The 13,988-nt window shown below is 35.5% G+C and overlaps 1 protein-coding gene across 5 annotated transcripts in view; it reads left to right on the plus strand.

Annotated features, from left to right (window-relative positions):
* The window catches only part of LOC110832863 (sodium/potassium/calcium exchanger 4), a 40,938-nt gene that overhangs the window by 12,779 nt on the left and 14,171 nt on the right, over nucleotides 1-13,988 (plus strand). The window contains exons 1-9 of one of the 5 annotated variants that reach the window (XM_087357682.1): nucleotides 1,196-1,998; nucleotides 5,911-6,132; nucleotides 6,718-6,905; nucleotides 7,435-7,582; nucleotides 9,241-9,417; nucleotides 10,131-10,208; nucleotides 11,210-11,425; nucleotides 12,141-12,242; nucleotides 12,994-13,134. In XM_087357682.1, coding sequence (XP_087213808.1) covers nucleotides 1,836-1,998; nucleotides 5,911-6,132; nucleotides 6,718-6,905; nucleotides 7,435-7,582; nucleotides 9,241-9,417; nucleotides 10,131-10,208; nucleotides 11,210-11,425; nucleotides 12,141-12,242; nucleotides 12,994-13,134 — 1,435 coding nt within the window. In that variant the 5' untranslated portion in view covers nucleotides 1,196-1,835. Of the gene's footprint in view, nucleotides 1-1,195; nucleotides 1,999-3,186; nucleotides 3,413-5,516; nucleotides 5,783-5,910; nucleotides 6,242-6,717; nucleotides 6,906-7,434; nucleotides 7,583-9,240; nucleotides 9,418-10,130; nucleotides 10,209-11,209; nucleotides 11,426-12,140; nucleotides 12,243-12,993; nucleotides 13,736-13,988 lie in introns of those variants that run through there. The other 4 variants (XM_022070274.2, XM_087357684.1, XM_022070276.2 and 1 more) reach the window with 4 other exon arrangements.

Consider the following 13,988-nt stretch of genomic DNA (forward strand, 5'->3'; position numbering starts at 1 on the left):
CTCGATGCTCTGCCTGTTTTACGTGGCAACACACTAAACTACGATTAAATTATCTCATTGCTCCACCGAATCATGTAATAATGTAAAATTACACGTGTCTGTTTGTATGTATAAACTGTGTTCATATTATACCTCATATTTCTTCGTATTAGATCTAAATTATGCGGTATAACATTTTTCGTATTAGCAAGTTACTTATTTAGTTACAAATAATAAAAGAACAGCCTCCATGCTGACGAGATGACGAAAAACATTCAACATCTCATTGTCATTATAATATCTTGCGAACGGAATCTTCTTTTCTGCATGCTAGCCACATAGGGACCCAACCAATAGTAGCCTCTAAGAGAATTAACTCTGTAACCAACGAACACGTGACCTGTATAAATCACGAAGTTCCTCGTTACAAAATATCAACAACTTATTCTCTCTTGTTACAGACTTAAATATCTCGTTGTCTCGGTATGATGGCAGAGAAATGTAAATTAAGAATGAAATGATGAGGAAGGTATTTGGATCTAAGAAAGACGAGGGGACTATGCAAGGCAGATTACGCGGGCATCATCACAATTTATAATCTCAGACCAATGTAACTAGGATGACTAAATCAAGAAAGATTGTGCCTATATATAACTTCAAATTAAGATGCAGGTGCAGACTGCAGTGAAACATACAAGATGATGTTAAATTGTTGACCGAATTAGACTTGTGAGGTTTTAGGTTTTCGCGACGATGAGTATGAAGGTGGGATGTTGCGTCATACAGAAGTGGACCAGAATTTCAGAGGCGAATGTTGCCTCTGCAATCAAGGCATTGAACACCTGATGATGAAGGCAGTACGCGCCTCTGAAATGGTGGCCAGCTTCTACATGGCGCAACATCCCAGATGGCTGTCATCTTCGTGAATTAGATTGGTCCAGGATATGGTAAAATGACTGTATTGTGTAAAATTGGTGATGGAATTTGGAATCTATTAATTAATTACTTCGTCTATCAGGAGGGAAAGTACTAATAGAAATTGTTCCAATGCAGAGAACACAAAATTTGAGGAAGTCTATAAAACTGGAGTTTGTTTATCAATTGCTGTCAAGGAAACCTTGTACTGTTGACTGTCAATAACGGTAATTACATCAGCAAAAAATATAAATGATTCCAGTGCAGAGGCCAGATGATTACGATGTTAGATAATGTATTTTCCACACTCGTAGGGAATCCGTCAGTAGTAAATTTTGTTCTCAGTTTATTTGTGCGACGCAAGCATGTGCTAACAGCACTGGCCTATCTGCATAATCCGTCATATGATATATTGTAATTACATCAGATAACGACGCTGTACTGCTGCTGTCTTTTGTGTTTCTAATTCGAGTCTTCACGTGGCCCATCTCGTACACGGGGAGGGGGGATCGACCATGCATGCGTCTTACGAAACTGGGTGTCTGTACTATTCCTTAAGCCGCAGCCTGTGTTTAAAATTTACGAGTGGAACAAAACCAGCTGCACAGCATTTTATCTGAACCAACACACAAGTACAAATTTGTTCTTAAGTAGCAGTATGAATAGTTGATTTACAGATTTCCAACAGTTACAAGTAAACGGCTGTAAGTTTACTACCAGGATCTACCTCCGAAATATCCTATGGAAGTGATTACATGAGTTCACATGTGTTTAACAGTGATTTAACTATTTTTCGGACGTTTGATGTATTAATATTATTTTACTATACGAGAATATATAGGCCTTTTAGATAAGGTGACTTTGTTGTGTACTGAATGTTTAAATCTGTTATTTGAACAATAGTCGTTCGCTATTGTTCCAAACCTAACCGTTTACTTGATATGGTAAAAACCAACGCGAGGCCTGAGTGTAGGCCGAGAAGGCGTTTCACCACTCATCTTGGCTGTAGACTTCTGTTTCTGGTCGGTATCCCGACAGTCTACTGTCTCATAGCAGTCGGCGGGAAAGACGCAGAACGTCGAAACTTTCGGAAGCATTTTTCAGGTAACCTCTAGCAGCATCCATATTTGGTGTCAGTTACCAGCACATTCAAACTGAGTTTGGTACGAACGATGTGGTGCCAGATCTCTAAAACTCGCCACTGGACACGATCCTGAGCCAGATCCATCCATCTCCCATCCTTACAAATCGTCTTCTTAAGATCCATCTTCATGTTATCCTCTCGTCTCTTTCTTGGTCTTACAAGTTGACATTTCCAAAGAGGCTCGCGCTTCTCTCCCATCCCTGCCTAGCTCAGTGTGGCCTCCTTCATTTCGACTAGGTGACCTATACACACTATATCTCGCAATATCCTGATTTACTCGATATATTTTCCCGAAGAACTTGTTCCTGGATGCTTCTATGTTTCTCCCAGGAATTTACACACTCATGCAAAATTAGTAACAGAATTGATTTGTATATTCTAATCTTTAGTGTTTTTGGTAGTACATGGGATCATAATATTTGGATTTGAGGTGTTCGCGGCGGTGAGTCTGAAGATGGCTGTCTTCATCAAAATAGTTTTAAACCAAATAATCTAGTAAGAAGCATTTCCGTACTTTATTCTACTGTTAATTTTATAATGAATTTCATGTTGGTGTTCTTCACAGATAATTAAACTTTGAAACAATAACAAATTAGTTTGGTTTCGTATCATGTTCATATGTTTTTAGTCTTATTTATATTTACTTCTAAACCAGTTTCTATGCTGTCTTGAAGGAAATGTCCTATGTTGTTGTATTCTAAATTTATGTTGGCATATTCTAAAACAAAACTGAAAAGCAGTGGTGATAAAGCCTCCCCTTGCTTTAGCATATTGTGAATTGATTTTGTTTTCTTGTTTATTTAACGACACGTTTAATGGTGGGATGTTTAATGAGTTGAAAATTATGTGGAAGTGTTAGTTTTCGAATTTAAAGTGCTATCTTGGCATCTGCGTGGAGAGACCAAGGGAAATCACGAAAAGCCTTAGTCAGGATAACCGGTCTTCGGGCCCAGATTTGAGCCCGGAACCTCCTGAATACAAAGAGCAGTGTAATTACGTTGCCGCGACGTTCGGGCCCTCTGTGAAATGAATTAGGTACAGCTGCATTCTAACCCTCTCTACGTGATTACGATTTCTGGCAGAATTTAATGAACTCCCTGATCGTTTCCGGATAATTTGGACTAAGGGATGACGATGTTATTATTTTGGGCTTTGACTAGTCTACACAACTTCAAAACACACGTCATCATTCTTACGTGGTCCAAGGGGGATTAAGAACAACGTGCTGGAGAGAATGTTTGGACGTCCGACTGAAACAAACATTGGGAAGATTACATAATAAGGAGCTTCATAAGTTGTACTCTTCATGAGGTGTTGGTCTATTAAGGTTGTTAAATCATGAAAGATTATATGGGCGAGGCATACAGGACACAGGTAAGATCATTATGCACGAGCATTCAAATCGGAAAGCCTGAAGGGAAGATGGAAACATCTTGGAAAACCGATCTGGGAGAGACGTATTAAGATGGGTCTCAAATAAATTGGCGTAGACTGGATTAAACTGGTTCAGAACAAGGTCCAGTGGCAGGTTCTTGTGAACACGGTAGTGAACCTTCTTATTCCTGTAAAACATGGGGAATGCCTTGTGCAACTGAGGTACTACTAGCTTATCAAGAAAGGTCCTTCGCCATCGAGTTGATTATTTTGTTAGCAGAGTGTTCCAAATTCTCGGTACGCGTTGTTGTGGCCATAGTTACTATTACCGCCACCCAGAGGCCGCTCCATTGGGCAGTAATTTCTCATCTGGACGTGACTTGATTCCCCAAGGACTGAGTCACGTATTGAATATGTCCAGACCCAGTCTTATATATTTTCGAGGCTCCAAATGCTTTAATATGTAGGGTATATCTCGCTTTAAGGGCCCAAACTTGAGAACAATTGTCATGGCATACAGAAGCTCAATGCAGTAGCTGCTTTGACCTTAAAACTTCAAGAGTTCAGAGATGGAAGATTTTGTCGATCATTTCCTCGAGATTTCTCAGACAGTTCAAGTGGAGGTTCCCATGACTTTCAGGATATAAAGAGGGCAGATGCTGACCCCGCCGACCTCAGCCAACCATACCTTCCTGTTTGACGTCAGCGGCAGCCAAATATAAATCTCTTTAATGTGTGAATCTTCACCTCTTTAATAAGTTCAGATATTGTCTTGACCTAATAGTAAGGTGCAGATGGATGCGTAGTGAATTTATATGGCAGTGCGATTATTTTTAAATAAAAGTATATAATTGATGATCAGAAAGCTTTGAAATAAATTATTGTTTTAAAGACAATTCTAAAGGTGTTCTTGAAACACTTCCTTGTCATGTTTTTCCCTCAGCATTCAAGCAGACTACTGGAAGATGAACAGCTTGTTTGCTCTTTCTTTATACTTTATCTTATCATTTTCATGCAGAAGTTATGTGCTCATTGAGCACTATAGTTTACAAAAGTCTTAACTTTGTTGTATCTCACTCTGTCATGTCATAATAATAAGTTGTTTCAAAGATTTGAGATGCAACTAGATGTGAAGCATAATGGACATTATATAAATATTATATTGGGCATTGCTTAATATACATGACATTTCTGAAGTTCTTTCTGTATGTCTTCAGGTGATTGGTTGTCATTATACTGACTGTTTCTCTTTTGTTTTGATGCTACTGGTGATAACTGGGATCAAACCCAAGGTCTTTCGAAGATGGATGTCTTCTGGGTTGTTGTGTTGTGTAATCTGGTAGAAGTTTACTAACATTTCAGAGGTATTTTCTGCCTCTATCATCCTACTCATCACCATGATGGTGGAGGCAGCAGGTACGTCTAAAATGTTGGTAAACTTCTAGCAGATTACACAACACAACAACACAGAAGACATCCTAATTCTGAAGGTTTGTGATGATGGTACATTGCTGAAGCAAACTACTTTCTGGATGTTATCCATCATCCAGGATTTAATAAAACACATTTCAGAGACTGGAATCTATCTCCATCTTCAAGTAAAACTCACTCTGTTGGGCCCAATTGATAGAGCTAGTCCCTATCTCCAGAGATCCAACAGAGTAGTTTTACCTGAAGATGGAGTTAGATTCCAGTCCCTGAAACGTTGTGTTTTATTAAGTCTGGGATGATGCATAATGTCCATCAAGTAGTTTGCTTCAATCCAGAAAACAACTATCTTCATACTCGCTGCCATGAGAACCTGAAATCTCACAAAAATCTTTTGATTACTAGGCTAGTAAACTAACTCCTATACCACCAAAGACTGATTGCCATATTTCTGCACATGTTATATATACTTTACAAAAGAGTATGTTAAATTATTGATAATTCTAGAAAAGTGTTTTATTTTTACTCAACTTGAGTCCTTACTAGTTGCCTTGCTACTTGTGCTCTCCTTTCCCAGGCATACTGCAGGTGACCTCTGCCCCTGTTAGCATGCCCCTCTCCCTCCCACATTTGCATTCCCAGTCCCACAAGCCATGAGGCCTGAGTACACAACACTGGGCTAAGATGGAATCTTCCATAGAATTGGCTGTTATTTAAAAGATCTTGTGTTCAGAAGAGTTTCATTCAAAATAAAATTGGCACAAAGCACAAATTGTTTGGCCATGTCCAATTAAACAACTTTAATATTTGGTGACTATGGATCAATGTCACCTCAGGTTCATGACAAGATCAGTCCGAGGGTTTGAGGAATACGTATTATTAATTTACAATTACTTTCTAAACTTCGCCCTTCTTTTGATCATGGAGTGTTCATGTTCCTGTGTAAGAAGATACTTTATAATACATTTAGCCTTCCTCCTATTATTGTCTGTTATTGTCCAGCATTCTTATTTATATGGAAGAATTACTTACAGATAAAGCTTGGAACTAATTATGTCTTTTTCATTCAGGTCGCCAGTTGCTATGGCACTCAGAAGACATTGCTACATTAGGTGCTGCTCAGAACTGCACTCCTCCTGCAATAAACGATTTCCCACCAGACCTGTTCACCCCAGAGCAGCGGCAAGCAGGGGCAGTGGCCATCCATGCAATCATCTGTTGCTACCTTTTCATGTGTCTTGGTGTGCTTTGCGATGACTACTTTGTTCCTTGCATTCAGAAAATGTGTAAACGTAAGCGCACAACTTTCCTTCAAGATACAATTACTTGATCTCAGTGTTACAATTGCAAGTGAAGTTGGAATGAGACAAGATGGTCTGTTTCGCGGAGGGAGGCAGAACTGTAAGTTTATGACGTGAGATTTTTTTTCACTCCCACCTCTCATGCACTGTAATGCTAAGAATATACTACTACAGATCCTATTTTTAATCTTCATTAGGCATTTTATTATGTAATCATTATTTATTATTGTGTTAATTCCAGTCAGATTTTCTTGCTGTTATAATATTTAATGTGTAACTTTGGCTTTTGGGGTTGACCCATGTCAAATGTTGAGAATTATTCAAAGTTTTGGGAAGTATTGCAGTTGCCATCTTCAGGTTAAATGTGTAGTGGTTGAGCATTTTTGGAAGCCATATATAGGGCAGGCAATAAGTGACAAGTTGGATTTGATGATGCTGATTGGCGGAGCAGAAGAGCAGGCTGCTATTCAACTTGCCTTGCCTACTCTTGCTAATAATACATTAGTGCTTCCATGTTTATTACTTCCATTTTAGAACTTAAAATTACTTACAGTTACTGAATTATATGCTTTAAAGATATGAACATGTCAGAAGATGTGGCAGGTGCCACCTTCATGGCAGCAGTAGTGTCAAGCCCTGATCTCTTTATCAATGTGGTCGGCACATTCATCACAGAAGGAGACATTGGTGTGGGCACTGTTGTTGGGAGTGCTGTTTTCAATGTACTTGCTGTACCAGCTTGCTGTGGGCTCTTTGCGAAGCAGGCAAGTTTCTTCCTTTTGTTTTAATGTATGTTTTTGTCGATGTTAAAAGTTATTAAGTAAAGATCATTATCATCACATAAAGAATTTGTACACATGTGTTATTGAAATCTAATTTTTGTTATAAACATTTCTCACGTAGCTATTCAAATACAATGACAAGTATAGCTGTGCCATATTTTATTGTTCACATGAAGTGGTCAATTTTTGGACAACAATTATATTGTATTGGAAATTTTTGATAATAAATTAAAATCATGTAATCCACATTTGTGGTGTTATCAGTTTGACCTCCTTAAAAGCATCTCATTAATAGCACATATTACGAAACTCGTAAATAAGTTATTTTTTCCATTTACTTTCCTCAATCTTAAATCCAAATATACTCCTCTCCACAGATGACCTACATAAAATGGAAATGTCTTGCTAAGAAGAAGACTCTTCAACACTCTGTTGTCAAATGGCCTTAGTTTGTGTTCATCACTTAAGCTGAGAAACTAAGAATAGAAAGTAATGACAATAATTTTTACAGGTGATTAAGGTGAATTGGAGATCATTGTCCCGAGACTGTGGAATTTATAGTGTTGCAGTTATAGCTCTGATAGCAGCACTGTGGGATGACCGTATTGAGTGGTATGAAGCCCTCATTCTTGTACTGCTGTACTCTTTGTACATATTAGGTAAGAACATATGCATGACACCTGTGAAGCTTGATATATAAACATACACTCATTCATTGAGTTTAGCTCTCAGTAGCCTTCATTAACAATCAGTAACTGTATATTTTGCCACACAGATTGTATTTATTGGTTTAATGTGGTTTCCAGCTTAAATTATATTTGTTTTTATAAACAACATTAACTGACTGATCACTGTAATGAAGATGCGATATGTTGTCTTTGAGATAGGATCCAAATTATAAATAGTAGGTGAACTTTGTTTGGTAAAGGGTTAAAGGCTAGTTAGGTCACAAAATCTACATAATACACATACACACATGCATGCATAGATGTTATTGGTGTTACAGACTTGTTTTGTCTGCCTTTAAGGCTATTATATAATTTTTGTTTGAGAAACTGATTACATTTCCATTAAGTATCATTGCAGTTATTAATATATTCAACTGCACCACAAGAACCACCACACCCAGAATAATATATATATATATATATATATATAATATATATATATAAATAATATATCTCATCAAGCATCTTGTCAAATATGTTTTCTGGGGGTAAATGCAGTCGGTACATGAATTTGACAGTTAATATCTGTCCAGTGCTGACTGGAGCTTTCGCTTAATTTACAGAGAACTTTGCCTTTATGTGTTGTAGGTTATTTATATCAGATCTTCATTTCTGGTAATTAAATTTCATTTCTATTTCTTCAAATTAAGTTATGTAATATTTCATGCTTACTGTGTGCCATTGGAATCAGTATTTCTGAAGGAGGTGTTGACAGATGTTAAATGTAATGTAAAATGATTTTCATGAAAGATTCCAAAGAGTGACCACTTAGAAATACAGAAACAGGTTACTGGACTCATGCCATTCCTCCTCCTCATTTTAAATTTCTGGAGGTAGTATAATAAAGCTCATCACTGTCACTTTATACCTGAAATTCTGAACCCTTCTAAGGTGACTTTACATTAAAGTAACCTATTTCCCAAGATTCCTTTTTATAAAAGTGGCGGTGTATTCAAATAAACTTCTTTAACAGTGTTTATTAATAATGCTTTGTATTTTTATTAATTTTTATATTGGTCTTATGTTTATCATAACTTAGGCGTCATGAAGTCTTCATCTGGCTGTGACTCTTGAAGGTGTTGTTAAGATGTGTAACATATTTTCAGATTAAACCTTATATGTTAATATCTTTTAATAATGTTACTAAAGAATGAACATAATTGTTGAATATAAGTGAACCATATTATTTACTATGGTATAATATCATATTTCGAAAATTATGAAGAGAACTAATTAACTAATTTTATGGAACTCTCAGCTTTGTACAAGATCCCAACATTTGACCCTCTTCTGAGACTGTTGAATTCATTCCACACCCTCACAACATATTTCATTCAGATCCATTTTAGTAGTACAGAACAACACATATTTTTGTAATTCTGTATATTTTAATCTGTAATTTTCAGAAAAAAGGCAAAAAAATAAAAGATTCTTAACTGAATGACAAGAATGCTCTTGGGAACTTTTTCATTGCATATGTACACTGCAGTTCATTTTTGTTTATTTTGTTTAATCATGATTACACATTTGAAGACTTTGTTACTATTTCTGCTGAGCAAGAAACCTGAAATGTATGTTTATTGCTTCAGCTATGTATTACTATGTGGAAATTGGGCATTGGTTAAGTGGAAGCTGCTGCAAACAGCATCGACATGGTTATAAACAGATACCTGGAAATGCTATCATGACAGAGACAAGCCCTTTAATTGCACAGTATGTGCATGGGAGCAAACTCGTTACTTTTGAAGTCACTCACCAAGTACATGGTAAGCAGAATATAAAATGAATACTTTACCACAGCAACCTATTAAGTTACGGGCAAAGGGATGTTATGTTTTAAACAGAATTATCTCTCTTCTTTTTGCAGGGGATCTCATTATCTCATTTTGTGACTGTTAATTATTACTAAGCATGTTGACAAATATAATTCAGAATGAAAATTCCTACACATTGTTTACATGCATTTCAAAAAAGTAAATGTCTTTTATTTTTCCTATATTTCAATCTGAAATTGTTATGGCAAAAATAAATATAACGCATGAAGTGAACAAGGGCATATGGGTATTTCATTATTTTATTTTCAGAATACTATGTAACACCACTGGACCATTATTTAGCCAATGCTTTCTATAACCATCATTTATTGCTGATGAAGTGTCCAGTGTTGCCATCCTGCAATGGAGCCTACCTCTGTAAGACTGTAACAAAGTGTGTCCTTGAATATTTATATTATCTCTGTTTTGCATTATTATATCATCATCATCATTGGCTCTATAGCCCTGTGTGTCCAGTTAATGGTGTACATTTCAAAACCATTCTGCATAATGAAGTTATAGGTGTGTTGAATGTCTCAAAAGACCTATAAGGTCAATTGGTTGCTGAATATGCTTTTTGTTTGTCTCTTTTAGTACAAAGATCAGTCAATATATTAGCACTGTATGGTGATCCCCGTGTTTCAGATTTATGTTTCTTTTTTCAGAGAATGGATATGCAAAACATAATGGAGATGTAGAAAGTATGGAGAATACTATCATTACCATTGACAAGGAAATTCCAGGTAAGGAATTATAAAATTGTATGCCAGTTGATGGAATGTAGAATATTAGGGGTAAAACTGTGGTAAAATATAGCTTCATTAAATTATATATAGATGAATCACGTCTTCCCTTCTTCCAGCATAACAGTGTATAAGACTGGAAAGATGCAGCCACTTCTATGCTCCATTTAATATTATAAAATTTCTCAAAATTAGTTCATCATATAAGGAGAAAAATATGTGCCTGATACAAATACAACTAAGTTTAATTATGATATAGGTGTACATTTTAAGTAAAATATTATTTGTTAAAGGAAAGTAACCTAATGTTAATAAGAAGTTCTGATGGACTGAACTAAAGTGTTATCCTAAATATTTTTATTCAAAATACTCCCCGATATACTGCCAGAATTTTAAATTAAATTAAAAGCAGCAGACATAAAATGGACATTGCACAAGAAAGTTTGTAAACACCCCTCTCTCAAAATGAAGGAAAGAAAGAAAAAGAATAAGATCAAATGTTAAGGTTCTTTTAGTGTATCTGGAGTTATTGAATTTGGAAAACTCCTTTCTCTTATAAGTTTTAGCAGTGAATCACAAAAGTTTGGTTCTGACAAAAAAATGTCAGTACTCATGACTCAGATTACTCTGCAAAAGAATGTATAAAATTAATAAAGTATTTGAGTTTGTCTTGAACGAGAATTAATATCAGTCCAATTAGTAATCTTACATTGGCACACTAACATTGTAATTTTTCCCAAGTTATTAATTAGGTCATATACTTAGACTTCCAGAAGCAGGCTGAAAAGAAATCTGAATAAAGGTATCAGAATTAGTGTAAATAGTGCACTTTTGTGAGTCTTAATATTTAAAAGTAATTCTGATTTACTAATATGTTAATACTTCTCTCACCACCCAACATGAAAACTACATATGGCCTATAATCTATTACTGGGAACAATTTTACATTACTTCTTTCACAAACCATATTGCAACAGTTGTTCTTAATTATTCTGTTTCAGAGCATACAATTGGATTATGTAGTTGGCCATCGAATGACAGCTGCTGCAGCAAATTGTGGTGGCTTCTTATTAGACCACTTGCCATATTGTTGGCTGCAACAATCCCAAATTGCCATTCAGAATTCTGTAAGAGATTCTACATGGTGACCTTCTTTATGTGTATCATTTGGATTGGTACAACTTCCTATCTGATTGCATGGATGATAACTGTTATAGGTATGCAGAATACTAGAATACAGATTTATAAGACCCAGGGTACATCATAATGTAAATTTCTTGAATGTGCTACAACACTTTAAGTAATCTTATATGCTAGTCTGTAATATTGTGTTTATATTTAGTTATTTTCAGACATGTGCATAGTCATAACCTCTTTCTGAATATGCAGGTTACACTTTAGGAAAATATCACTGAAAAATATGTGGCTATGAGATATGATGAATGTGTTTGGCCAGAATATGGAAAAGTAGGGTTTGGTGCAACCTCATAGTGAACATACGTTTGGTATCATGTCAGACAGCAACACAATTTCAGTTTTATTCATTGAGATTACATTCACCTCTAGTATAGACCTTTTTCTTTCCTGAAAGTTGTACTACTTTATTTATCAACAGATTTGTGGTAAGACTGGCCTCATTAAATTTATCTGATAATTTCTCTTCCATTGTCCAATGTAACAAATAGTTCAGACCCAGATTAAAATCAATTCTAAAGAATCAGAATTCGTTTTCAGACTTAATTCTCTAAGCTAATTCTCAATTTATTACCGTATAATGACATAGGATATACCAAGTAAACTTACAGGACATCTTGTAGGGATTGTACACAAAATATGTTGTAGGATTTGAGGTTATGTTATTTTTATGTGCAGGCCTGGATTTAATTTACTTTATCTCTGAAGCTGTAATAAAATATGACTTTTACCTTGTAGGAGACACTTTGAAGATTCCAGATTCTGTAATGGGTCTTACATTCTTGGCTGCAGGGATGAGTGTACCAGAAGCTGTTTCAAGCATGATCGTAACCAACCAAGGTAAATCGTAATAATTGCTGTTTGGTATATTAGTAACAAACTCAATTGAACAGAACTCTTTATAAGAATCTGATAGTGATTCAGATGGTAAAAGATTCCCAATCTTATATGGAACTTGAGGGTTAAGATTACAGAGTTTTGAAGATTCTGGGACTGGACCCTACCCAGAACCAGTTCAATCCTGTCCACACCCTAATGCTCTGCCCCTGAAGTAGGTTGATACATACATATTTTGCTTTGCTGTGTGACAAAACAAAGTGTAATTTGCTACATTCTACTGTCATTCCCTTGAGTCTTGCATCAAGTGCATAACTTCTGTTAGAGTATTCAGTATTTAATTTTTGAGGTTATTAGTATCAATGCCAGGAATCAAACTACTTTATTTATGTAATTCTGTAATTGTGGAGCATATTGCTACTGTTAATAACTATTTATTTAAACTTATATTATCATAAGTTTTTAGCATACTACACTAAATAGCTACCTTAATAAAATTAATCATAATTTAACTGTTGGAGTTGTTCAGAGAAAGAATATGGTAATCATTGTGTCTGAGTAATATCCAATGGTATAACTTTCTTCTGCATTTCATGAAAGTTGACTAGTTTGTTGGAAAGTTGTTAGAGGTATACACATCCAGCCATGTACATCACCACGTAAGATAATGCAGAAATTATTTAGGTTGATTATCCTTTGAGTATTCTACTTATGTATTATTTTAATATTCATATTTCTAATTATTCTGTTACAGGTCATGGAAACATGGGAATCAGTAATTCTATTGGTTCAAACACGTTTGATATTTTGCTGTGTCTTGGACTGCCTTGGCTGATCAAATGTGTTTTCCTACCTGCAGTTGAAGGCCAACATTATATTCAGATCAATTCTGGTGGTATGGCATACAGTGCTGTTTCCCTTTTTTCTACGCTATTTCTTCTCTATGCCGCTTTCTTTTTCAATGATTTCAAACTAGATTACAAAGTTGGAGTAGTCTGTCTTTTCATGTATGTAGTATTTCTTATTATGGCAACCCTCATAGAACTGAACACATTTTTTCTTGTGAATCTCCCAGTATGTGGGCAGGGATACTAGTCTAAATGCCCCCTCATTATTGTCTGTACAGGAATGTGATTAGATGTGTTCTTTCTAGAAAAATGCCTTAGCTATTTTTAATTACTTATCCAGTTTAATCTTTAAACTGCAATGTACAGAATTGATTTTATATATGAGAAAAGGACAAGATACTGAAAAAGTTATGTGCATAGGAGAACACCTGATTAAATTCGCTTTCAGACTCAAAGACTGAAGGGAAGAGACCATCTGGAAGATGTAGATATAGATAGGATATTAATATTAAAATTGGAAGAAATAGGATTGGAGAGTGTGGAGTGGATTTAATTGGCTCTGAGCTTATTCTCTCTTGGAATACAACAGAACCACGTCTCATAACCTTTCCTACAAAAACAGTAATAAATTTGACATTTGCATATTTATACCTATTAATGTTAATACAGTTTGCATTAGTTTGCAAACATGGAATTTGTAGACCCATCCTTATCTTATTCATCCTGAGTTTCCCTTTTTATTGGTTTCCTGTTCTCATATTCCATAAAAATCAATTGTTCTAAACCCATTTCTTCAAATTCCTTGAATAACCATGTTTTGTTTTACACTTTCCAATAACAATTGGTGTCCAGTCAGTTAGTTGTTTCAACTACTTCTCTCCTCTGATTCGGGCCAGCAATC

The sequence above is a fragment of the Zootermopsis nevadensis genome, unplaced genomic scaffold, assembly GCF_977971745.1.
Source record: "Zootermopsis nevadensis isolate Lab colony 2312 unplaced genomic scaffold, Znev_1.0 Znev_ptg000028l, whole genome shotgun sequence".
In the NCBI taxonomy this organism is placed as follows: Eukaryota; Metazoa; Arthropoda; class Insecta; order Blattodea; family Termopsidae; genus Zootermopsis; species Zootermopsis nevadensis.